Source organism: Manis pentadactyla, chromosome 8, assembly GCF_030020395.1.
Source record: "Manis pentadactyla isolate mManPen7 chromosome 8, mManPen7.hap1, whole genome shotgun sequence".
Classification (NCBI taxonomy): Eukaryota; Metazoa; Chordata; class Mammalia; order Pholidota; family Manidae; genus Manis; species Manis pentadactyla.
The window spans coordinates 89,323,599-89,347,580 of record NC_080026.1 but is presented as its reverse complement, the minus strand read 5'-3'; the positions used below and the strand labels follow the sequence as shown (position 1 = coordinate 89,347,580).

At 37.4% G+C, this 23,982-nt stretch overlaps 1 protein-coding gene across 4 annotated transcripts in view; it reads left to right on the top strand.

Moving 5' to 3' along the window:
- Window positions 1-23,982, top strand: part of CTNNA3 (catenin alpha 3) — a 1,667,940-nt gene that overhangs the window by 155,573 nt on the left and 1,488,385 nt on the right. For all 4 annotated transcript variants that reach the window (XM_057505911.1, XM_057505908.1, XM_057505909.1 and 1 more), the window contains exon 5: window positions 18,946-19,065. In XM_057505911.1, coding sequence (XP_057361894.1) covers window positions 18,946-19,065 — 120 coding nt within the window. The remainder of the gene's footprint in view (window positions 1-18,945; window positions 19,066-23,982) is intronic.

Sequence of the window (23,982 nt, the reverse complement as noted above, 5' to 3'; positions counted from 1 at the left end):
ACACCTGATCATCTACATTTGCTCTCTTACAACACTAAATTATGTTTTCTACCTTTATCTTGTATCTACCTACCACTTCAGCATTTTATTAAAAAAAATAATAGTAAAGGGAGAAATGTGGTATCCACATATAAATCAAGTATAAAAACCTAATGAGTATTCATATTTGAACTGACTGTTTATAGTTCATAATGCATGAGCAAAACCGAAAGTTTCTGTGATGACTGCCCTTGTACTGTTCACCATGTAACTTATTCACTATGTAAGAATTTGTTCTCCATGAAAGAACTGGTTTGTTATGCTTCAGAAGATTGGAGACTGATGAAATTAGGCTTAGGGTGGATTAATGATTGTGCACTGAGCATTGACTCCCCTATACAGAATTTTATTGTTGTTAACAACCATTTGATCAATAAATATGAGAGATGCCCTCACACACACAAAAAAAGTACACACTTCCAATTGTAAAATAAATAAGTAACCGGGATGTAATGTATAGCATAAGGAACATAGTCAAAATATTGAAACAACTTGGTATGGTGATAGCTGGAACCTAGAAGTATCATGTATATAAATGTTGAATCACTGTGTTGTACATCTGAAACTAATGTAATACTGTGTGTCAACTACCCTTCAATAAAAAATAATTATCTACAAAAAAAAATAATAATGATTCAATATTTGTATATATTATGAAATGATCACCAAAATAAATCTAGTTAACATCTGATACTTTACATACTTACAGAATGTTTTATTTCTTTTTTTTTTTTTTTAAATAATTATTTTTTATTGAAGGGTAGTTGACGCACAGTATTACATTACATTAGTTTCAAGTGTACAACACAGTGATAAAACATTTATATACATAATTCTAGGTTCCAGCTATCACCCTACCAAGCTGTTACAATATCTTGACTATATTCCTTATGCTATACATTACATCCCGGTTACTTATTTATTTTACCATTGGAAGTCTGTCCTTTTTTTTTTTTTTTTTTTTTTTGTGAGGGCATCTCTCATATTTATTGATCAAATGGTTGTTAACAACAATAAAATTCTGTATAGGGGAGTCAATGCTCAATGCACAATCATTAATCCACCCCAAGCCTCATTTTCGTCAGTCTCCAATCTTCTGAGGCATAACAAACAAGTTCTTACATGTAGAACAAATTCTTACATAATGAATAAGTTACATAGTGAACAGTACAAGGGCTGTCATCACAGAAACTTTCGGTTTTGCTCATGCATTATGAACTATAAACAGTCAGTTCAAATATGAATACTCATTTGGTTTTTATACTTGATTTATATGTGGATACCACATTTCTCTCTTTATTATTATTATTTTTAATAAAATGCTGAAGTGGTAGGTAGATACAAGATAAAGGTAGAAAACATAGTTTAGTGTTGTAAGAGAGCAAATGTAGATGATCAGGTGTGTGCCTGTAGACTATGTGTTAATCCAGGCTAGACAAGGGCAATCAAACATCCATGTATGCAGAAGATTTCTCTCAGAACAGGGGGGGTGAGGTTCTAAGCCTCACCTCTGTTGATCCCCAATTTCTCACCTGATGGCCCCCCTGCGACTCTGCCTGTCGTAGGTTGTTCCTCCCTTGAGGAATCTTACTCGTCTCTGGCTAACCAGTCATCTTCCGGGGCCATACAGGGAAATGTAAAGTTGGTAAGTGAGAGAGAAGCCTTATTGTTTGAAAAGGTTAGCTTTTTACTTCTTTGTATATTTATGCCCTGTGGCTTCGATGCCCAGCATTTGTCTTGAGGTATCTTTACCACTTGGAAGAATTATGATACTCGGTAAATTTGATATGAGGCACGAATTCTATTTAAGGGTTGTAATTAGGAAGGAAGAAGAAAAGCTATAGAAGTAGCAGGCGGGAGAAAACATGGGAAGATTGATTATTTCTTTGACATATCTTCTTGTAGAGTACTTCAGCATGTATAGGTTTTAAGCTACTACTTAAATTGCGCACACACATTAACATAATAGGAGTATAGTTACATAACCAAAGCATATCTGTAATTACCAGCCATCTCCAGTGAAACCAAGAAAACCAGTTAGGCACCTAACGCATTTGTGAAAACTTATCTATGATATGGTGGATATTGTCCAACTGAACTTGAACAGTCTGAGAGAAATTAGACAAATTAAAACAACCCATTCCTGGGGAATGTTCACATCCCTTATGTTCTTTTAACAGTAAATAGTCTGTAGTTGTAAGATTTTGGAGCGCTACAATTTGCACTTCTCCTAATTCTTGGTTGAGTTCCAACAGTATAGATCCAGTCAAATTTGTTGTTTTACTGTATTCACAGGCCAGCTTAGATATCTCCTTCTTCATTCCCATGGCAAGTCCAGGAACTGGTGGGATGAGTGCATCTACACCTGTAGCAGTGCGTGGATCTTTGTTGGGGTTTTTTGATGATCATCTTCTGGCATGAGTCTTCCAGAGATTACTGATGTTGGAAGTTCTCTTTCCTATCGTATCTTAGTTCATTTTCGGGATAGCCCAATTAGGCTTTGATCTTCTGTATAGTCACAAACAGACCCTTTGCCTACACTTTTATATGCCCTTTATACCATTGTGTAGAACTCATTGGAGGTTACCACACAGGAACTGCCCTTTTTTTTTTGTTTGTTTGTTTTTTGTTTTTGGTATCACTAATCTACACTTACATGACGAATACTATGTTTATGAGGCTCTCCCCTATACCAGGTCTCCCCTATAAACCCCTTTACAGTCACTGTCCATCAGCATAGCAAAATGTTGTAGAATCAATACTTGCCTTCTCTGTGTTGTACAGCCCTCCCTTTTCTCCTACCCCCCCATGCATTTTAATCTTAATACTCCCCTACTTCTCCCCCCCTTATCCCTCCCTACCCACCCATCCTCCCCAGTCCCTTTCTCTTTGGTACCTGTTAGTCCATTCTTGAGTTCTGTGATTCTGCTGCTGTTTTGTTCCTTCAGTTTTTCCTTTGTTCTTATATTCCACAGATATGTGAAATCATTTCGTATTTGTCTTTCTCCGCTTGGCTTGTTTCACTGAGCATAATACTCTCCAGCTCCATCCATGTTGCTGCAAATGATTGGATTTGCCCTTTTCTTATGGCTGAGTAGTATTCCATTGTGTATATGTACCACTTCTTCTTTATCCATTCATCTATTGATGGACATTTAGGTTGCTTCCAATTCTTGGCTATTGTAAATAGTGCTGCGATAAACATAGGGGTGCATCTGTCTTTCTCAAACTTGATTGCTGCATTCTTAGGGTAAATTCCTAGGAGTGGAATTCCTGGGTCAAATGGTAAGTCTGTTTTGAGCATTTTGATGTACCTCTATACTGCTTTCCACAATGGTTGAACAAGTTTACATTCCCGCCAGCAGTGTAGGAGGGTTCCCCTTTCTCCACAGCCTCGACAACATTTGTTGTTGTTTGTCTTTTGGATGGCAGCCATCCTTACTGGTGTGAGGTGATACCTCATTGTAGTTTTAATTTGCATTTCTCTGATAATCAGCGATGTGGAGCATCTTTTCATGTGTTTGTTGGCCATCTGTATTTCTTTTTTGGAGAACTGTCTGTTCAGTTCCTCTGCCCATTTTTTAATTGGGTTATTTGTTTTTTGTTTGTTGAGGCGTGTGAGCTCTTTATATATTCTGGATGTCAAGCCTTTATCGGATGTGTCATTTTCAAATATATTCTCCCATACTGTAGGGATCCTTTTTGTTCTATTGATGGTGTCTTTTGCTGTACAGAAGCTTTTCAGCTTAATATAGTCCCACTTACTCATTTTTGCTGTTGTTTTCCTTGCCCGGGGAGATACAGTCAAGAAGAGGTCACTCATGTTTATGTCTAAGACGTTTTTGCCTATGTTTTCTTCCAAGAGTTTAATGGTTTCATGGCTTACATTCAGGTCTTTGATCCATTTTGAGTTTACTTTTGAATATGGGGTTAGACAATGGTCCAGTTTCATTCTCCTACATGTAGCTGTCCAGTTTTGCCAGCACCACCTGTTGAAGAGACTGTCATTTCGCCATTGTTTGTCCATGGCTCCTTTATCAAATATTAATTGACCATATATGTCTGGGTTAATGTCTGGATTGTCTAGTCTGTTCCATTGGTCTGTGGCTCTGCCCTTGTGCCAGTACCAAATTGTCTTGATTACTATGGCTTTATAGTAGAGCTTGAAGTTGGGGAGTGAGATCCTCCCTACTTTATTCTTCTTTCTCAGGATTGCTTTTGCTATTCGGGTCTTTGGTGTTTCCATATGAATTTTTGAATTATTTGTTCCAGTTCATTGAAGAATGTTGCTGGTAGTTTCGTAGGGATTGCATCAAATCTGTATATTGCTTTGGGCAGGATGGCCATTTTGACGATATTAACTCTTCCTAGCCATGAGCATTGGATGAGTTTCCATCTGTTAGTGTCCCCTTTAATTTCTCTTAAGAGTGACTTGTAGTTTTCAGAGTATAAGTCTTTCACTTCTTTGGTTAGGTTTATTCCTAGGTATTTTATTTTTTTTGATGCAATTGTGAATGTAGTTGTTTTCCTGATTTCTCTTTCAGTTGGTTCATTGTTAGTATATAGGAAAGCCACAGATTTCTGTATGTTGATTTTGTATCCTGCAACTTTGCTGTATTCCGATATCAGTTCTAGTAGTTTTGGGGTGGAGTCTTTAGGGTTTTTTATGTACAGTATCATGTCATCTGCAAATAGTGACAGTTTAACTTCTTCTTTACCAATCTGGATTCCTTGTATTTCTTTATTTTGTCTGATTGCCGTGGCTAGGACCTCCAGTGCTATGTTAAATAACAGTGGGGAGAGTGGGCATCCCTGTCTAGTTCCCGATCTCAGAGGAAATGCTTTCAGCTTCTCGCTGTTCAATATAATGTTGGCTGTGGGTTTATCATAGATGGCCTTTATTATGTTGAGGTACTTGCCCTCTATTCCCATTTTGCTGAGAGTTTTTAACATGAATGGATGTTGAACTTTGTCAAATGCTTTTTCAGCATCTATGGAGATGATCATGTGGTTTTTGTCTTTCTTTTTGTTGATGTGGTGGATGATGTTGATGGACTTTCGAATGTTGTACCATCCTTGTATCCCTGGGAGGAATCCCACTTGGTCATGGTGTATGATCCTTTTGATGTATTTTTGTATTCGGTTTGCTAATATTTTGTTCAGTATTTTTGCATCTATGTTCATCAGGGATATTGGTCTGTAGTTTTCTTTTTTGGTGGGGTCTTTGCCTGATTTTGGTATTAGGGTGATGTTAGCTTCATAGAATGAGTTTGGGAGTATCCCCTCCTCCTCTAGTTTTTGGAAAACTTTAAGGAGAATGCGTATTATATCTTCCCTGTATGTCTGATAAAATTCCGAGGTAAATCCATCTGGCCCGGGGGTTTTGTTCCTTGGTAGTTTTTTGATTACCGCTTCAATTTCGTTGCTGGTAATTGGTCTGTTTAGATTTTCTGTTTCTTCCTGGGTCAATCTTGGAAGGTTGTATTTTTCTAGGAAGTTGTCCATTTCTCCTAGGTTTCCTAGCTTGTTAGCATATAGGTTTTCATAGTATTCTCCAATAATTCTTTGCATTTCCGTGGGGTCCGTCCTGATTTTTCCTTTCTCATTTCTGATACTGTTGATTTGTGTTGACTCTCTTTTCTTCTTAATAAGTCTGGCTAGAGGCTTATCTATTTTGTTTATTTTCTCGAAGAACCAGCTCTTGGTTTCATTGATTTTTGCTATTGTTTTATTCTTCTCAATTTTATTTATTCCTGCTCTGATCTTTATTATGTCCCTCCTTCTGCTGACCTTAGGCCTCATCTGTTCTTCTTTTTCCAATTTCGATAATTGTGACATTAGACGATTCATTTGGGATTGCTCTTCCTTTTTTAAATATGCTTAGATTACTATATACTTTCCTCTTAAGACTGCTTTTGCTGTGTCCCACAGAAGTTGGGGCCTAGTGTTGTTGTTGTCATTTGTTTCCATATATTGCTGGATCTCCATTTTGATTTGGTCATTGATCCATTGATTATTTAGGAGCGTGTTGTTAAGCCTCCATGTGTTTGTGAGCGTCTTTGCTTTCTTTGTACAGTTTATTTCTAGTTTTATGCCTTTGTGGTCTGAAAAGTTGGTTGGTAGGATTTCAATCTTTTGGAATTTTCTGAGGCTCTTTTTGTGGCCTAGTATGTGGTCTATTCTGGAGAATGTTCCATGTGCACTTGAGAAGAATGTATATCCCGCTGCTTTTGGATGTAGAGTTCTGTAGATGTCTATTAGGTCCATCTGCTCTACTGTGTTGTTCAGTGCTTCCGTGTCCTTACTTATTTTCTGCCCAGTGGATCTATCCTTTGGGGTGAGTGGTGTGTTGAAGTCTCCTAGAATGAATGCATTGCAGTCTATATCCCCCTTTAGTTCTGTTAGTATTTGTTTCACATATGCTGGTGCTCCTGTGTTAGATGCATATATATTTAGAATGGTTATATCCTCTTGTTTGACTGAGCCCTTTATCATTATGTAGTGTCCTTCTTTATCTCGTTACTTTCTTTGTTTTGAAGTCTATTTTGTCTGATATTAGTACTGCAACCCCTGCTTTCTTCTCACTGTTGTTTGCTTGAAATATGTTTTTCCAGCCCTTGACTTTTAGTCTGTACATGTCTTTGGGTTTGAGGTGAGTTTCTTGTAAGCAGTATATAGATGGGTCTTGCTTTTTTATCCATTCTGTTTCTCTGTGTCTTTTGATTGTTGCATTCAACCCATTAACATTTAGGGTGACTATTGAAAGATATGTACTTATTGCCATTGCAGGCTTTAAATTCGTGGTTACCAAAGGTTCAAGGTTAGCCTCTTTAGTATCTTACTGCCTAACTTAGCTCGCTTATTGAGCTGTTATATACACTGTCTGGAGATTCTTTTCTTCTCTCCCTTCTTGTTCCTCCTCCTCGATTCTTCATATGTTGGGTGTTTTGTGCTGTGCTCTTTCTAGGAGTGCTCCCATCTAGAGCAGTCCCTGTAAGATGTTCTTTAGAGGTGGTTTGTGGAAAGCAAATTCCCTCAGCTTTTGTTTGTCTGGGAATTGTTTAATCCCACTGTCATATTTGAATGATAGTCGTGCTGGATACAGTATCCTTGGTTCAAGGCCCTTCTGTTTCATTGCATTAAGTATATCATGCCATTCTCTTCTGGCCTGTAGGGTTTCTGTTGAGAAATCTGACTTTAGCCTGATGGGTTTCCCTTTATAGGTGACCTTTTTCTCTCTAGCTGCCTTTAACACTCTTTCCTTGTCCTTGATCTTTGCCATTTTAATTATTATGTGTCTTGGTGTTGTCCTTCTTGGATCCTTTCTGTTGGGGGTTCCGTGTATTTCCGTGGTCTGTTCGATTACTTCCTCCCCCAGTGTCGGGAAGTTTTCAGCAATTATTTCTTCTAGGATACTTTCCATCTGTTTTCCTCTCTCTTCTTCTTCTGGGACCCCTATAATATGGATGTTGTTCCTTTTGGATTGGTCACACAGTTCTCTTAATATTGTTTCATTCCTGGAGATTCTTTTGTCTCTCTCTATGTCAGCTTCTATGCATTCCTGTTCTCTGATTTCAATTCCATCAATGGCCTCTTGCATTCTATCCATTCTGCTTATAAACCCTTCCAGAGTTTGTTTCATTTCTGCGATCTCCTCTCTGGCATCTGTGATTTCCTTCCGGGCTTCATCCCATTTCTCTTGCGTATTTCTCTGCATCTCTGTCAGCATGTTTATGATTCTTATTTTGAATTCTTTTTCAGGAAGACTGGTTAGGTCTGTCTCCTTCTCTGGTGTTGTCTCTGTGATCTTTGTCTGCCTGTAGCTTTTCCTTTTCATGGTGATAGGAATAGTCTGCAGAACTGGGACGAGTGACGGCTGGAAGGACTTCCTTTCTTGTTGGTTTGTGGCCCTCCTCTCCTGGGAGAACAGCGACCTCTAGTGGCTTGTGCTGCGCAGCTGCGCGCAGACAGGGTTTCTGCTTCCTGCCCGGCTGCTATGGAGTTAATCTCCACTGTTGCTGTGGGCGTGGCCTGGCTCGGGCAGCTACTCCAAAATGGTGGAATCGCGTTGGAGCAGGAGCTGCTGGGAGGCTATTTATCTCCGTAACGGACCTCCCTGCTCCCTGCAGCCCAGCGGTTAGGGTGCCCAGAGATTCCCGGATTCCCTACCTCTGGATTAAGTGGCCCGCCCTGCCCCTTTAAGACTTCCAAAAAGCACCCGCCAAAACAAAACAATGACCACCAAAAAAAAAAAAAGAAAAGAAAAAAACTTTTAAATTAAAAAAAAAAAAAAGTTTTTAATTAAAAAAAAAAAAAGGTGGTCGTTCGTTTTTCTTTATTTTCCGGTGCCAGCCTCAGGCCTCTGCTCACCGGTCTTTCTGCCCTGTTTCCTTAGTATTGGGGTCCCTATCCCTTTAAGACTTCCAAAAAGCGCTCGCCAAAACAAAACAGCAAAAAAGCAAAAAAAGAAAAAAAAAAAATGGTCGCGCGCTTTTCTTATGTCCTCTGGCGCCCAGCCTCCAGTGCCTGCTCACTGTTCTTGCTGCCCTCTTTTCCTAGTATCGAGGGCCCTGCACTCTTGCCGGGATGGCTGGGGCTGGGTGTTCGGCAGTCCTGGGCTCCATCTCCCTCCCGCTCTGCCTATTCTCCCGCCGGGAGCTGGGGGGAGGGGCGCTCGGCTCCCGCGGGGCCGGGGCTTGTATCTTACCCCCTTCGCGAGTTGCTGGGTTCTCTCCGGTGTGGATGTGGTCTGGATATTGTCCTGTGTCCTCTGGTCTTTATTCTAGGAAGGGTTGTCTTTGTTATATTTTCATAGATATATGTTGTTTTGGGAGGAGATTTCCGCTGCTCTACTCACGCTGCCATCTTCCGCCCCCTCTCCATTTTATTTCTTATGATGAGAACTTTCAAGATTTACTTTCTTAGCAATTTTCAATTATGTAATCTAGTATTAATTATAGTCACTATACTGTGCATTACAATCCCATGACTTTTTTATTGTATAAGTGAAACTTTGTACTTTTTAACTCCATCCATTTTGACAACCCCTAACCCCCATCTTTAGAAACCACCAATCTGTCCTTTGTATCTATGAAATTTCTTTTTTAGTTCTATATATAAGCGAGATCATACAGTGTTTGTCTTTCTGTCTTACTTCACTTAATGAATACCCTCAAGGGCCATCCATGTTGTCAGAAAGGATAAGATTTCCTTCTTTTATATGACTGAATAATAGTGCATATCTTGGCATATATCTTTTTGAGTGTTTTAGTTCTCTTCAGATAAATATGCAGTAGTGGAATTGCTAGATCATATGAAAGTCTATTTTTAATTTTTTGAGGACCCTCTATGCTCTTTCCATAGTTGTGGCAACAATTTACATTCCCACCAACAGTACACAAGAGTTCATATTTCTTCAATCCTTGCCAACACTTGTTATTTTTTGTCTTTTGATAACAGTTATTCTAAGGTGTGAGGTGCTTTTTCGTTGTGGTTTTGCTTTGCATTTCCCTATGACTACTGATGTTGAACATCTTTTCATTTGTCTGTTGGTCATCTATATGTCTTCTTTGGAAAAATGTTATTGAGATCCTCTACACATTTTAAAAAATCAAAATTTTTTTTTGCACTTGAGTTATATGAGTTATTCTTATTTTGTGGTTATTGACCCCTTATCAAATACATGATTTATAATTATTTTCTCCTATTCAGTAGGTTGCATTTTCATTTTGTTTGATGTTTTCCTTTGCTGTACAGAAGCCTTTTAGTTTGATGTGGTTCCACTTGTGTATTTTTGCTTTTGTTGTTTTTACTTTTGGAGTCAAACCCAAAAAATCATCACCAAGACTGATGTCAAGGAGCTTACTGTCTATTTTCTTTAGGGGTTATGTGGTTTTTAGGCCTTATATTCAAATTTTTAATCCATTTTGAATTACTTTTTGTGTATGGTATAAGATAGTAGTACAGTGCTATTCTTTTGCATGTGGATGTCTGGTTTTCCCAATACTATTTATTGAAGACATTATTCTTTCCCCATTATACATCCTTGGCTCTTTTGTTGTAAATTCATTATGTCATCTGCAAATAGCAACTGTTTTACTTTTTACCTTACAATTTTTGACTGCCTTTTATTTTTCTTTCCACTTTTTGCCATTGAGTATGGTGTTAGCTGTGGGTTTGTCATATGTGGCCTTTATTATATTGAGGTATATTCCCTTTGTAACCACTTTGTTGAGAGATTTTATCATAAATTGATGTTAAATTGTGTCCAGTCCTTTTTCTGCATCTGTTGAGATGATCACATGGCTTTTATCCTTCATTTTGTTAATATGATCTATGCGTTGGTTGATTTGTACATATTGAGCCATCCTTTCATTCCTGGAATAAATCCTCCTTTATTATGTTTTTTGATTCTTGTAATGCATTGTAGAGTCTGGTTTGCTTTTATTTTGTTGGATACTTTTACACCTATGTTAATCAGGGATACTGGCATGTAATTTTCTTTCCTTTTTTTTTTTTGTAGTGTTATTGTATAGTTTTGGTATGAGGGAAATTCTGGTCGATAGAATGAGTTTAGAAATATTCCCCCTTCTGTGTTTTGTAATGTGTGAAGAATATTATTATCAGGTATTTTTTAAATGTTTTGTAGAATTTTCCAATAAAGCTGTCTCGTACTGGATTTGGTTTGTTGGGAGGTTTTTGATTTGATGTCCTTACTGGTAATTGTTCTTTTCAGATTTTCTGTTTCTTCATGATTTAGTCTTGGAAGGTTGTATGTTTCTGGGAATTTATCCATTTCCTCTAGGCTTTCCGATTTGTTGGTGATTTATTGTTTGTATTATTCTCTTGTGACACTTTGTATCTCTGAGGTTTCAGTTGTAATGTCTCCTCTTCTATTTCTGATGTATTTGAGTGCTCTCTCTTTTTTTCTTCATGAGTCTACGTAAATGTCAGTTTTATCTTTTCAAAGAACCAGCTCTTGGTGTTGTTGATATTTTCTAGTCTTTTAGTCTCAATTTTATTTATTTCTACTCTGATTTTTGTTATTTACTTTCCTCTATTAATTTTCTATACTTCTTTTTCTAGTTCCTTGAGCTATGAAGTTAGGTTGTTTGAGTTTATTTTTTCTTGTTTCTAGGGTATATATTTATCACTGTGAACTTCCCCCTTAGAACTGCTTCTGTTGAATCCCATAGATGTTGGTATGTTATATTCCACTTTCTTTATCGCAAGGTATTTGTTTCATTTCTTAATTAACCTAGTGGTTGTTGTAACATGTTGTTTCATATCCACATATTTGTGATCTTCAAATTTTCTTATAATTGATTTCTAGGTTCATTTCATTGTGGTTGGAAAAGATGCTTGGTATGATTTTAATCTTAAATTTGTTAAGACTTGTTTTGCAGCATAACATATAATCTATCCTGAAAAGTGTTCCATTATGCAGTTGAAAATAATGTGTATTTTGTTGTTTTTGGATGGAATGTATAGTATTTAACTGCTAAGTCCATCTGGTCTAATATTTCATTTAAGGCTGGTATTTCCTTATTGATTTTCCCTCCAGTCGATCTATCCAAGTGATATAAAGATCCATTATTATTTTAGTGCTCTGTGTGTGTCCTTATATTTGAAATGAGCCTCTTTTAGGCAGCATGTAGATTGTCTTTTTTTTTTAAATTCATTCAGTCATTCTGTGTGTATTGATTGGAGAATTTAGTTCATTTACATTTAAAGTGATTAATAATATGTATGTACCTACTGTCATTTGTGAATTATCTTGTTGTTTTTGTAGTTTCTATTTTCCTTTCTTTTGTTGTTCTCCTTTGTGTGTGATATCTTTTGTTAGTGGTATGCTTAGATCCCTTTGTCATCTTTTTGGTATATGGTATAGTTTTTTGCTTTGTGGTTACTACAAGGCTTACATACAACAACTTACATTTAAAACAGTCTCTTTTTTTGTTGACAATAACTTAAGTTTGAATGCATTCTAAAGCTCTACATTTTTGCCTTCCGCATGGCATTTTGTGTTTTTGGTGTCACATTTTACATCTTTTTATTTTGTGTTTCACTTAACTAATTAGTATATTTACAGTTATTTTTATTACTTTTGTCTTTTAACTTTCATATTGACTTTATTAGTGATCAGTCTGCTACCTTTTCTACATATTCTCCTTTACCAGTAGGCTTATACTTTTATATAATTTCCAGTTGCTAATTAGTGACCTTTCTCTTCAACTTAAAGAAGTCCCTTTAACATTTCTTGTAAGGCCTGTGATGAACTTCTTTACCTTTTGCTTGTCTGCAAAACTCTTTCTCTTTTTCAATTCTGAATTATAACTTTCACAGGTAGCATATTCTTGGTTGGAATTTTTTTTCAGCATTTTGAATATATTCTGCCATTCTCTTTTGTTCTACAAAATTTATGCTGAGGAATCTGCTGATAGTTTTATGGGGGTTCCTTTGTACATAAGGTGATTTTCTTTTGTTGCTTTTAAGATTCTCTCCTGTATTTAACTTTTGACATTTTAATTTAAATGTGTCTTGGTGTGGGTCTCTTTGGCTTCATTTTATTTGAAACTCTCTGGAATTCCTTGATCTGTATGTCTGTCCTTCCCCCAGGCTAGGGAAGTTTTTATCCATTATTTCTTCAAATAAGTTTCCTGCCCCTTTCTCTCTGTCTTCTCTTTTTCAGACCTCTGTAATGTGATTACTAGTCCACTTGATGTTGTTCCAGAAGTTCCTTAAGCTATATTCATTTCTTAAATTTTTTTCTTTTTGTTGCTCTGATTGGATGAGTTCTCTTACCTTCTTCATGTTCACTGATCTTTTCTCCTGTTTGCTTTTCTCTGCTCTTGAACCTTCTAGTGTATTTTTCAGTTCAGTTTGTATTCCTTAGCTCTTTGCCTTCTATTTTGTGCTATCTTATATTTTCTCTTTGTTGAAGTTCTTACTGTGTTCATCCATTCTTCTCTGAGTTCAGTGAGCACCTTTGTGATCATTACTTTGAACTCTGTCAGGTAAATTATTTATCATTGTTCCATTAAGTTTTTTTCTGAGCTTTTGTCTTGTTCTTTCATTTGGAAAATATCCCTTTGTTTCTTCATTTTTTTGTCTGTGTGTTAGTTTCTGTGCATTATATGAAACAATCATCTCTCCCAGTCTTGAAGGGTTGGACTTGTGAGGAGATGAAACTTTTTGTGTAATCCTGCCCCAGCTCTTGACTATATCTCAAACTTTTGTTATTTTCCTAGCAGCCTATTTCATTTTTAATAGCTTCCTGTAGTTGAGAGTGTACCAGAACAAGTCAGTGTTCCAAAGAGAGGATTTCAGTCAGCACTGAGATTCAGGCTGTTTGGCACCAGACCCTCAGACTGCAACTTTTGAAGAATACAAATACATCTGCTTCTTTGGGACTGCAAGCATTAGCCCTGCTGGCCACCAAAGCCAGGTGATCTGGAGGTGTCCCTTGGCAGCAGTTATTAAAATCAGGGCTCTAGATGAGTGAATATTCTCCTTTCTTGGAGATGCCAGTAACTGTGGCAAGATAGAGGGAGAGCACAAACATGGCACGCCCAGGCCTATGTTCTATGAGAGCACCTCCATACCCTCTAGATGTGTGCCAAACCTGAAGCTTGCCCTTGAGGCTAAAGCTCTAAGAGAAGAAAGTAAGCCTCTTTCACAGTCTACTGTCTGTGCAGTGCCCTGGGGTTAGTAGCCTGCTAAGAAATGTGTCTGATTGTTACAGTCCCATGGGACCCAGGGATGCAAGCCTTTGGGCACCAGAGCCAGGTAATCAAGGAGTGCCTTTTGGGCAGCACCCATAAAAACCAGGGCACAGCTGTAGGGGCACCGGACACATATAAGAGCTCCCCTCCAAAAGATGGTGGCGCTTTGGTGCATGGCAGAAAGAGTGTGAAGATAGTGCCTGTCCTCCAAGGTCTCAGGAGAGGTTATAGTCAGTCCCTTAGATATGTGTTTGGTTAGAAGCCTGCCTATTAGGCTGCAGCTATGATGATAAGCGAATAGACAGGCCTCTCATAGAAAGACTGAGCTCCTGGCTATGTTGCTTCTTGCTGTGCCCTGAGGTGAGGATAGTTTTGTCATTGATCATAGTTCTGTGGGACCTATGAGTGTGAGGTCCACTGGTAAACCAGAGCCCAGCAAGTTAAAGGTGCCCTGGTAAGCAGCCACAAAATCCAGGGCACCAGACAAGGACATAAACTCTCTTCTGAAGAAACTGGCGAGCTGGAGCAAGGCAGAGGGAGAGTGAAAGGTTGCACTCTCCAGCCTGTGTTCCATGAGAACGCCTCTGTAGGCCCCTGTAAGTGTGCTAGACAGGAGCCTGCACCTCAAGCCAAGCTACTGGACAAGCAAACAGGCCTTTTTTCTCAGGAAGAATGGACTGTATATCAGTTTGCTATTTTCTGCCTTGCCCTGGAGAGGTAGTTGCCAAGTACTGTCTGTCTGGTTATTATAGTTCCATGGGATCTGGATCACAAGTCTCCTTGGCCTCCAGAGCCAGGAAATCTTAGGATGTTGTGGATGGCAGCTGCAATGACCTGATCACGAAATATAAAATCCGGGCTACCAGGCTTGTGTAGAAGCTTCTCTCTGGGAGACACTGGTGCTCTGGAACACACGGTAGAGGGAGAGTGTGAAGATAGTACCACTGGCTGGAATGATGCAGAGGGGGAATGTAAAGGCAGCACCCACCAGAAAAAAGAAAAAGAAAAAGTAAAGTGGCACCTTCCAGCTTTCAGAAGACAGGGAGGGCAGGAGGATGGTACCCACCTGCCTCTGTTCCCAGAGAGTATCCCAGCAGGCTGTTGCCTTTCAGACCAATGCTTTAAAATTAGCAAATGGTGCTTTTCAGTTTATAAATATACTTGTGGGTAAAATGTATCTCATGGGAACTTTTAAAATGTGTTGTCCCTGAACATGCTTTAAATATTATGGAACATATTAACATTTTGAACTTACAGCTCAGTCTTTGGATGTGAACTATATTACTTCTGATGACATCATTATTGAGCTACATATCATCTAAAATTACTTGGATGTTTGGAAAAACCATGTGTTTTTTTTTTCTACTTTGATATGTATTAAACCTATTCAAATTCTCTATTACACATACCTTAGGGAAAATTCTATATTGATGATATATGATCCTTCTAGCTAGCTAGTCTAAATGACTACATCTCTGAGCATAGATGGTACCCTTCCTCATTATTTATGGAACATTTTTGGCAAATGTCTTATGGAGTCTCATACATAGACACATAGGAAGAAAACTGAAGCATTTGTTACTGAAATATTAAAGTGGCATTTGGTATAAACATTGTTAGAAGTATGACATATATGTGTATGCTTTACAATTTATTAATTTATAAATAAATGCTGTGATTTCATTAAAAAATAAAATTAGCAAATGAGTCTTTATCACAAAGTCTTTTTCTCTTTCACATAAAGTTGGGGTGCTTCTGTGCTGGGTCCTGGAGTGAGTGAGTCTGTGTGCAAGGTCCTTAAGAGCTATTTAGTGGCTGTCATGAACAGGAACCCTATTGGTTTTCAAAGCCAGATGTTTTGGGGGCTTGTCTCTCCAGTGTTGGTCTTAAAAGCCGTGGTGCCTGATGAGAGGTATGAGCCCTTTGCTCCTCAGGGAGTAGCTCCAGGTTTTGCCTCCCGGTTGTGGGTCACCTGCTGGGTGCAGGGTTTATGGCAAGGCTGTATCTCAGCATTTCCTGCCTGCTTCAGTGAGGTTTCCCTTTTATTTCTCTGATGTGATGAGGTGGTTCTGCCAGTTTTTAGGTTTTTTTTTTTTTTTCCAGAGAGAATTGTTCCATATATAGCTGTAGATTTAATGTGTTTGGGAGAGGAGGTGAGTCCCTTACATTCCTACTTTGTTATCTTGAACCAGAACCTGAACAGAAAGGAATTTGATGAAAAAATAGTAGGGAGATGTTTACTATGCTTACTTATATGGTGACTTTTAGGTTTAGAGAGAATGTTTGCATGTTCTCATTCTTGCCTGCTTTGCGATCTTTGAAAATGTAGTCAAATAGGACTGAGTTCGCATTAATTTCTCAGTTCAGAGACCATTTTAAATTCAGTATTGACAGCATTAGAACATACCTAGGTTTGTTTTGGGTTCAAATTTATTCATTGGAATTTTTTAAAGTTTGGGTTTGGTTTGTAATGAGTTAAAGTATTAACACAGGATAAATTCAGTGTTTAGCAAACTGTTTGGAGGTACTTGGCTTATTTTAAACTGCCCCTCAAAACTTTGAACAGGTAAAATCCAGGAATATTAGAATCTCTTCAATTCATTGTGCTTTAGTTCCTGACTTATCTTCAACTGAGATATCATTTATTTTGAGATACAGTCAAAATAATGAAATTGCAATACACTGAACTAATATAGAAAATCTCAAGAGGTCAATTTCAATGACCAAGAATATTGGTCTGTAAAATCCTCAAGTCAAGCCAACATCAAATAACTTTAAGTACAGTCTAAATCTCACCGTAAGCATTGTCTTATTTTTATCTTCTGTACTTCATCTTTATCTGCAAAAAAAAAATTATTGCTTGCACTCCTTGACATCTTTCAAGTGTGTATGTGCACAGATGGAGATGGGGTGTGTTTAATAGTGGTCTAGCCCAAAGTTATACTATAGATATTGTATGACCTCTTTGACGATTACTTGTTGTATGTGGAAAAACTTACTTAAAGAAATGAACATCATGGTTTGACTACTTTGAGCTGTTTAGTATCAATAAATAGAGGGTATAAGTCCTGATAATGAAATTTCAAGCTAAAAATATCCACATTATGCAAATTCTGACCTTCCATGAAAGAATCTTGTGGTGAGATGTATTATTACTGGATTTCTCCCTTTCTTCTTTGGCTGTGGACATATTGCCTGAAAGTATTGGTTTTCATGTTTCTTATTTTGAAGTCTTACAAATATGTTTACTCTAAAGCTCCTATTTGGAGTTGCATAAAGTTCACAGAGATAAATGTGAAGAAATATTTAAGAAGTAGAGCTAATATTTCTTAGGGTAGAGGAAGTGCTTGGAATTGAATAGATTGTTTGGTAAAATATTTTATATTAATTATAGATAAAATTAATGAAATTATGTAGAACCTTTGCTCTGGTATTATTTTGATTTGAACATAGTGAGAAGGGACCAGGAAATGGGCAAGGCACAGAAACTGTCATATGACATGATCAGACCATGTCCCCAACATGATCAGGGGAAAATGTGCGACTTTGGCTATGTTGAAATTGATGTGTAGAATTGGTTCCCATTTAAGGCCCTGAAAACTCTTCCTTTAAAATTTGAGACCAACTTAAATTTCCTCAAGTCTTGTATGTGGCCTGAATCCTTCAATTGGTATCAATGAGTTTTTCTGTTTCACCACATCATTTTTATCTCTGTTTTGCACTCTCTTTACTGTTTTTGCCTTTTGTTAGAGTTGATGGTATAGTAGAAAAAACACAAATACTGTAGTATAAACCAAGTTCAAACTTTCCGAGTTCCCGTTTACTCACTTGTAGAGTGGAAAGGAAAATAGGAACACCTGTCGTGCTTGGAAGAATTAAATTGGAAACCATACCTGGTACTGAACAGGTACTCAATAAATGCCAGTGTATTTCCCATTTCTGAATTTCATGTCTAGTTTTCCTGGTAGTCTGTATATTCCTTCTGGGCAGGACATGTGTTTTATATTCATACTGTCCTGGCATAGTAGGTTCTAAACAATTATTTGTTGCATTTAATTTATTGTCCTCTGTGAAAGCTTAGCACTATTATCTTCTACTTTTTCCTCTGTCACATTGCATTGAATAAACATGTTGCTCTCATGAAAAGAGAATTTAATCCAGTAGAATGATGTTATATTATGACTTATTCCATAGAGTTTGAAATAGTAAGGGTGAAATAATTTCCCTGGAAACTTAATTATATTCTATAAAATCTTATTAGTCTGTCACATAGCGTCATAGTCACAGTAAAGTTCTGGTATGTTTATGATGGTGAAGTCTCTGTAGAAATCTATCCAGTGGCATACGGTGAAAATATGGGATGTAAAGGACATAGGGGGCAGATGCAAAATACTTGCCAATAACATTACTTGACATTTTCAATCACTAATCCTCTGAAGTATGTTCTAATTTACTAAAATAAATTCAGTTTTATTGTTAGCTCCCTTTCCTTACTTATTGGTAGCAGAACCATATTGTAATCCCCTGTAATTTGTTTCCTTTGTATTTATCTTGTACCTGACTTAAAAATGAACAGAAACTTTCTGATTCAGCAGAACTGATTTCCTAACTCATCTGTGTTATAGTGCAGAAGTGAATAAATATTTGCTGAACATGCTACATATGCATTGATCACCAAAATGTTAGTTTTCTTTCTTTCTCAAAATACAAAATCTGGGAGAAGTGTGCTGGGTGTCTGTTCTTCATAGATATTTCTAGAGGGGCAAGCATCTACCTTTACATAAATTTGTTTCCATCATTGGAATGTGGAGAGTTCTTTTAATATCTCTTCATTATGATTTGAAATTATACATTCATTGCAGTTTTTTTCTTTAAATGTAGCAGCATATGCTAAAGCATGAAGAGTTTTTTTTTTTTAAATGCAGTGTGCTCTTTTGTTGGAATGAGGACTTACCAGTCTTTTCATTCATGCAATGATGTTGGTTGTACTTAGGATACAGTTTCTAATTCTTTATAATCGTTCCTTATTATTTCATTGAAAGGAAATTAGCTAGCATTTGTTATCTCTGTTTTATGAATGGGAGAAACTGAGGCTAAGTATTGACTATTTCTGTGTGTTAGCTAGTTAAGAAGTTGAGAAAAATGCTGCTACACTAATAATTTACTTTATGTTCAATTTCAGTTTCAAAGGACATTTGAGTCTCTTAAAAACGTTTCCAATAAATCTGACCTCCAGAAAACCTACCAGAAGCTTGGGAAGGAGTTGGAAAATCTGGATTACTTAGCCTTCAAACGTCAGCAGGTAGGAGTCCAAACTCTCCTTGGTGGAGGAGATGAATTCTTTATGCTCCCTGCTGTCCTGCCTGTCAGGTTCAGGTGGGTCTGGGAGGCCTGATCTCATGTTTAGGGCAGAGCTAGCTGTGCTGTGCTGTGCTGACCTACTGTGTTCATATGGTTTCCTGCGGCATTCGATGTGGGTCTTGCTTCTAGATGTGCATCCAGGGGTTTCCACATGTGTCCCTCTCAAAGAAAACCAGTGTGTGAAGATACAGCTGTCCTGCCACTAAGCATGCCTCAGTGGCATGAAGGGAATGTCCATGATGGCTTAGCCAGAGGCTTTTATGTTTGACAGGGCGGATACTTGAGGACAAAAATCATCTGAAGACCAAGAAGAGGATGTGGGTGTACATAAAAAGTGAAGGAAAGACATAAATATGCCAAAATATGAATCAACCTTTAGTTTTCTTGTTTGATCTCTGAAGATTAGGAACAATTTGCGAAATGTATAAGATTGAAAGAAAATATACTTTATAAATGCAAGTCTTTTTGTATCCTTGTAGATACCAAAATAAATCCAGAGTCCAAGTAGACTTCTACTGGGTTGCGTTTATAATTAGTATTTTATAGTATTAATAATCATAAAATTCTCTCTGTGTATGAGGTGCAGCCACAGTAGCTGGCTGCGAGCTTTTCCCAGACTGCATCTTTCTTTCGTTTCTCCTTAGCCACTAGGTGGCAGGCTTGTTAAACGTTTACTTTGATCAGATCCACCAGTGAGATGTTTAAATTAGGTTGCATGAAATTTGGGAGTGTGCTCAATGATGGAAGATATCTAGAAAAATGACTAAGTGGCTGACTTGCATGGCCAGGCACTGAGGCCATTACTTGAGTCTTTCCTGTTAGTGTGGCAAAAGGTGTGACTCTTGCCATTGCCTAATTCACAAATTTGTATCTTATGGATGGAGTTTTCGAAGCAGCACTTCCTATTTCTAATTATACTTTGTGAAGTCATCATGATATGGTCTAGAAATACTGACTTGAAAAGAGAACTATGTTCTAGATTCTGCTTCATCACAGATATTACATGGGCATTTAACCTTCCCATGGCACTATTTTCCCAGGAGTTATGTTTGTTGTATAGATTGTTTTGGGGTGAATAGAATATCTCTGCACATACTTTAATTTATAAGGAAAAGGACACAACATCCATTTAAATTTTATTTCCTTATTTTTAATTAGTGATATCCTAGGTGTCAGCCCATGTAACAGAAGCAGGTACAGTTACTGAGAGCTACCACTGTACACTCCTAGATGCTGCTGCTTAAAATTCACGTGGTGAGTCACTCACAGCTCTCGCCTATGCAATTGTTAGTACAGTTTGTTTCCAAGAGCCATATTTTACTGTTGAGGGGTTTTTAAGTTGGCAGGCAGTAGTCACTGTCCTCTTCTCCTATCCTTTCTCATTAGCACATTCTCAGTGATTAGATTCTTACATTAGCTAATTGTGAATTTGGAAAAATGTGAATCTTCATGGACGGAAGGACAGAACTCTGGGAGAATGGCATTGAGAACAGGTGGGTAAATTGCATGTGTATGTGAGGAAAAGGTGTAAATATATATGTACACTTATGTATATGTATATATGAATCATATATACTATTAAGTGACAATTACATGCCACATAATGTGATTGATACATTTATGGATTACATCATTAAATACAACAATACATGGGGTTAGTTTTATGAGCACCATTCTACAGTTGAGCAAAGTGTTAAGAAAGTGACTTGCCTAAGGTCAAAGGGCTGATGAGATATCAAGTTGGGCTTCAAATCTAAATCAGTCTGATTCCAAACCTGGGCTTTTCTCAGATCTCATTCCCAACATCTCTGAATGGAGCCAGGCTGGGTAGTAGTAAAGTGAGGAGTTCTAGGCGTGCATTATGTAGGCAACTTTAGGAAAGGCCAGCCTGGGGCTTAAAGAGACTTTGAAAATGGGTGCCTGGTGAGAGGCAAATACAGGGCCAGTTTTCTTTCTCTCTCTCTCCCCTGCTGATTGTTCAATAGCTACAAAAACACAATCGAATTTTTGACAGCTAAGAAACTATATAAAACTTGTTTTCCCAATCTTCTAAGTGTTATATATTGTAACTTCAGTTCTAATGAAATTTATTCACAAAGGCAATTTTTTAAATGCAGAGGGACAAATCTTTATGAAATGAACTTGCCTGAACACATAATATTGAGTCAAGCCTTTGTCTTACTGGACTCGACCTTTCCCTATATCTACTGATCCTTTTTTTTTCCCTCCTGGAAAGATGGAAGGGGACTGGAGGAAAGTGGTCAGAAAGAGAAGGATGATAGAATAGAAAGAAAATCAGGGACCAAAGAATGATGGAAAAAGAGGGAAAGGTATTACAGTGATAAGATAAGAGTGATAAAGTGAGGGAAATTAAATTGTACTTGGTTTTATACTATATGTCTCTAGTAGATTAAAACATGGAATTTTGAGGAATTAAAAAAATATCACAATAGAAAAAGGGGGGAAAGAGAGGAATATAAGAAGACAAAGTGAATGAGGGAGATGGCAAAGAATAGCAAAAATGAACTTTGGTAACTTGCCATTTTGCTTCTGAATGTAGCAGAGCTTTGTAGACATTTGTAATATTAACTAAGTTCTTCTGTACCAAAGCCACAGATAAACTGCTGTGTTTTCTGGATGGGCAGGGTTCAGAAAGTCAGAACATTAGCTGTTACTTGACTTGGTGGGCTTTCCCTTTTATCTCCCATCCTATCTGGTTAAAGCCCCTCAAATCCATCAGACAAAGTAACAAGTTTCTCTTACTGGAAAATATTCAGATCTCTGTAAAACTGCAATTCAGCAAGAAAGATAATGCTTTGTAAGACAGGATTCTTTTTACCAGAGGATTAGTCATGGTTTGTTCCCTGGTCCAACCATATTTATCATTCCACGTTGTGACAGAATGTAAGCTCCATAAGGACAGAGCCTCGTCTGTCACCTTCAATGCTGTATTCTCTCCAGGGCTCAGAACAGTATCTGACCCATGGCAACTGCTCAATCACTACTTATTGGTGCTTTTATTGCCACAAACAAAGGAGCATGCGAAAAGTTTGGCCTCAGATTATAGGCAATTAAAATTGATGTGTTTTACTACACTTTAAAAATGTATAAGAGCATTAACCTTTTGTCTTCTGGATGCCGAAGGCTGACAGATTGCCCCTTGCCTTCTATGTTATTTAGGTTTTCTCCTAACACACTTCATTTTTTATTCCTTTCTTTACACAAATACAAAATATCAGTGTTACCTTAACTATGAATTTTAGATGTCCATTGAGTTGACTATAATTACTTTTCTTGGATTCATTCATTAGATTTTACTTTCTGTCTCTTTCTCTGACATTTTCATGTCATCTTGAGGGATTTCTTTCTCTGGGCCAGGTGGATCCCTGGAATACTTTGCTCTAATTATTTACCTTACTTTTGGGGGGTTATTGTGTGAACTTAGCTATTTTTTTCCTTTCCTTCTTTCTTTTCCTTTTTCTTTTGAAGAGTTAGTACTTATACTTCAGCTATTCCTTGGGCTGTGTTTTAGGTCAGAGTACAAGCATCTCTCCATTTTCCTACTGTCAAAAAGACAAATGTTGAAAATAGCTTTGGTTGGAAAAGGTGAGAGGAGGCCATGATAGATGAGGGTGTGGGTTTTCCAGGAAAAATTAGCCTGAAGTAAGTGGATGGAGAAACAAGATTAACCCAAGAATCCAGAGATTTATTTTTCATGTTTTACAATCTGGAGATATAATCTGGAGTTTATCTGCTTGGACTGTTTGGTTTTTATCATCCTGGTTAATGTTACATAGGACTGCTTGGTAATAGCAAGCTTCAGCTATTATATAGAGCCTAGATTTATGTATTAATATGAGCGGTTATAAGTCAAGAGATTTCTCGGGACTTTGGTTTTGTAGAATAAAATAAAGTCTGATAATCTGTACTCTAATTTCTTCCTCTCTTCTTTTATCCTTAATACTCCCTTTTCAGAGGCTCCTGAAGTCCTTTGGTATAAATTAGAGTTGACACTCCTGAGTTGAACATTATGCAGACTAAGGTACATTTACACATTGATGTGAAAATATGTAAAATTAAAATATTGTGCTTCAGGTACACATCCATTTTGGAACATATCACATACCTCTTATCTCCCTCTTCTTGATCATGATATGCGTTCCATATCATAAATTTAGCCTCTGATGATTATATGCTCATTGAGGATCCACGTAGTACTGGTTAGAAGGTGGGCTTTGTTGGTGTTGAGTTCTGGCTATACTATTGGTACTGTCTTGGGCACTGCAGTTTCTTCTTTTAAAATATTAGGAAAATAATACCTAACTGATAGCCTGTTTTGAGAGAACAGTATATAAAGTATGAAGTACATGCATACTCTAAGTCCTTTCAAGTATATAAAGGAATCAGTATATAAAGCACAGTCCTTGGTGTGTGGTTAGTATAAATGGTAGTTATTATAATGTTTGTTTTGTTTTATCCTTATAAGTCATCTTCCTAAATGGTAAGTTGCATAAGCTTATGATCTCTATTTTGTATACCTTTGTACTGCACATACTGAACATTAAGGGTGGAATGTTTCTGGACATATGTAATCTAGCTGTTGGTGATCTATGCAAAAAAAAATGTTGATACCTTTTAAGAATGGGGTTCTAATGTTTTTTGAGGTGTAGCTCACATTGAGCAATGAAATAAAGGCCCTGAGTATCGTACCATGCAATCTGTGTAGAAATAGGGTGTTAGACGTAGTGCTCTGGCTAAGCCCCAACTCACGTAATAATGACATCCTTTGTATCTGAACTTCCTTATGGTTCTTGGCGGTATTGTTCAGCACAATATTGGTCGTGTTCAGGAGTGAACA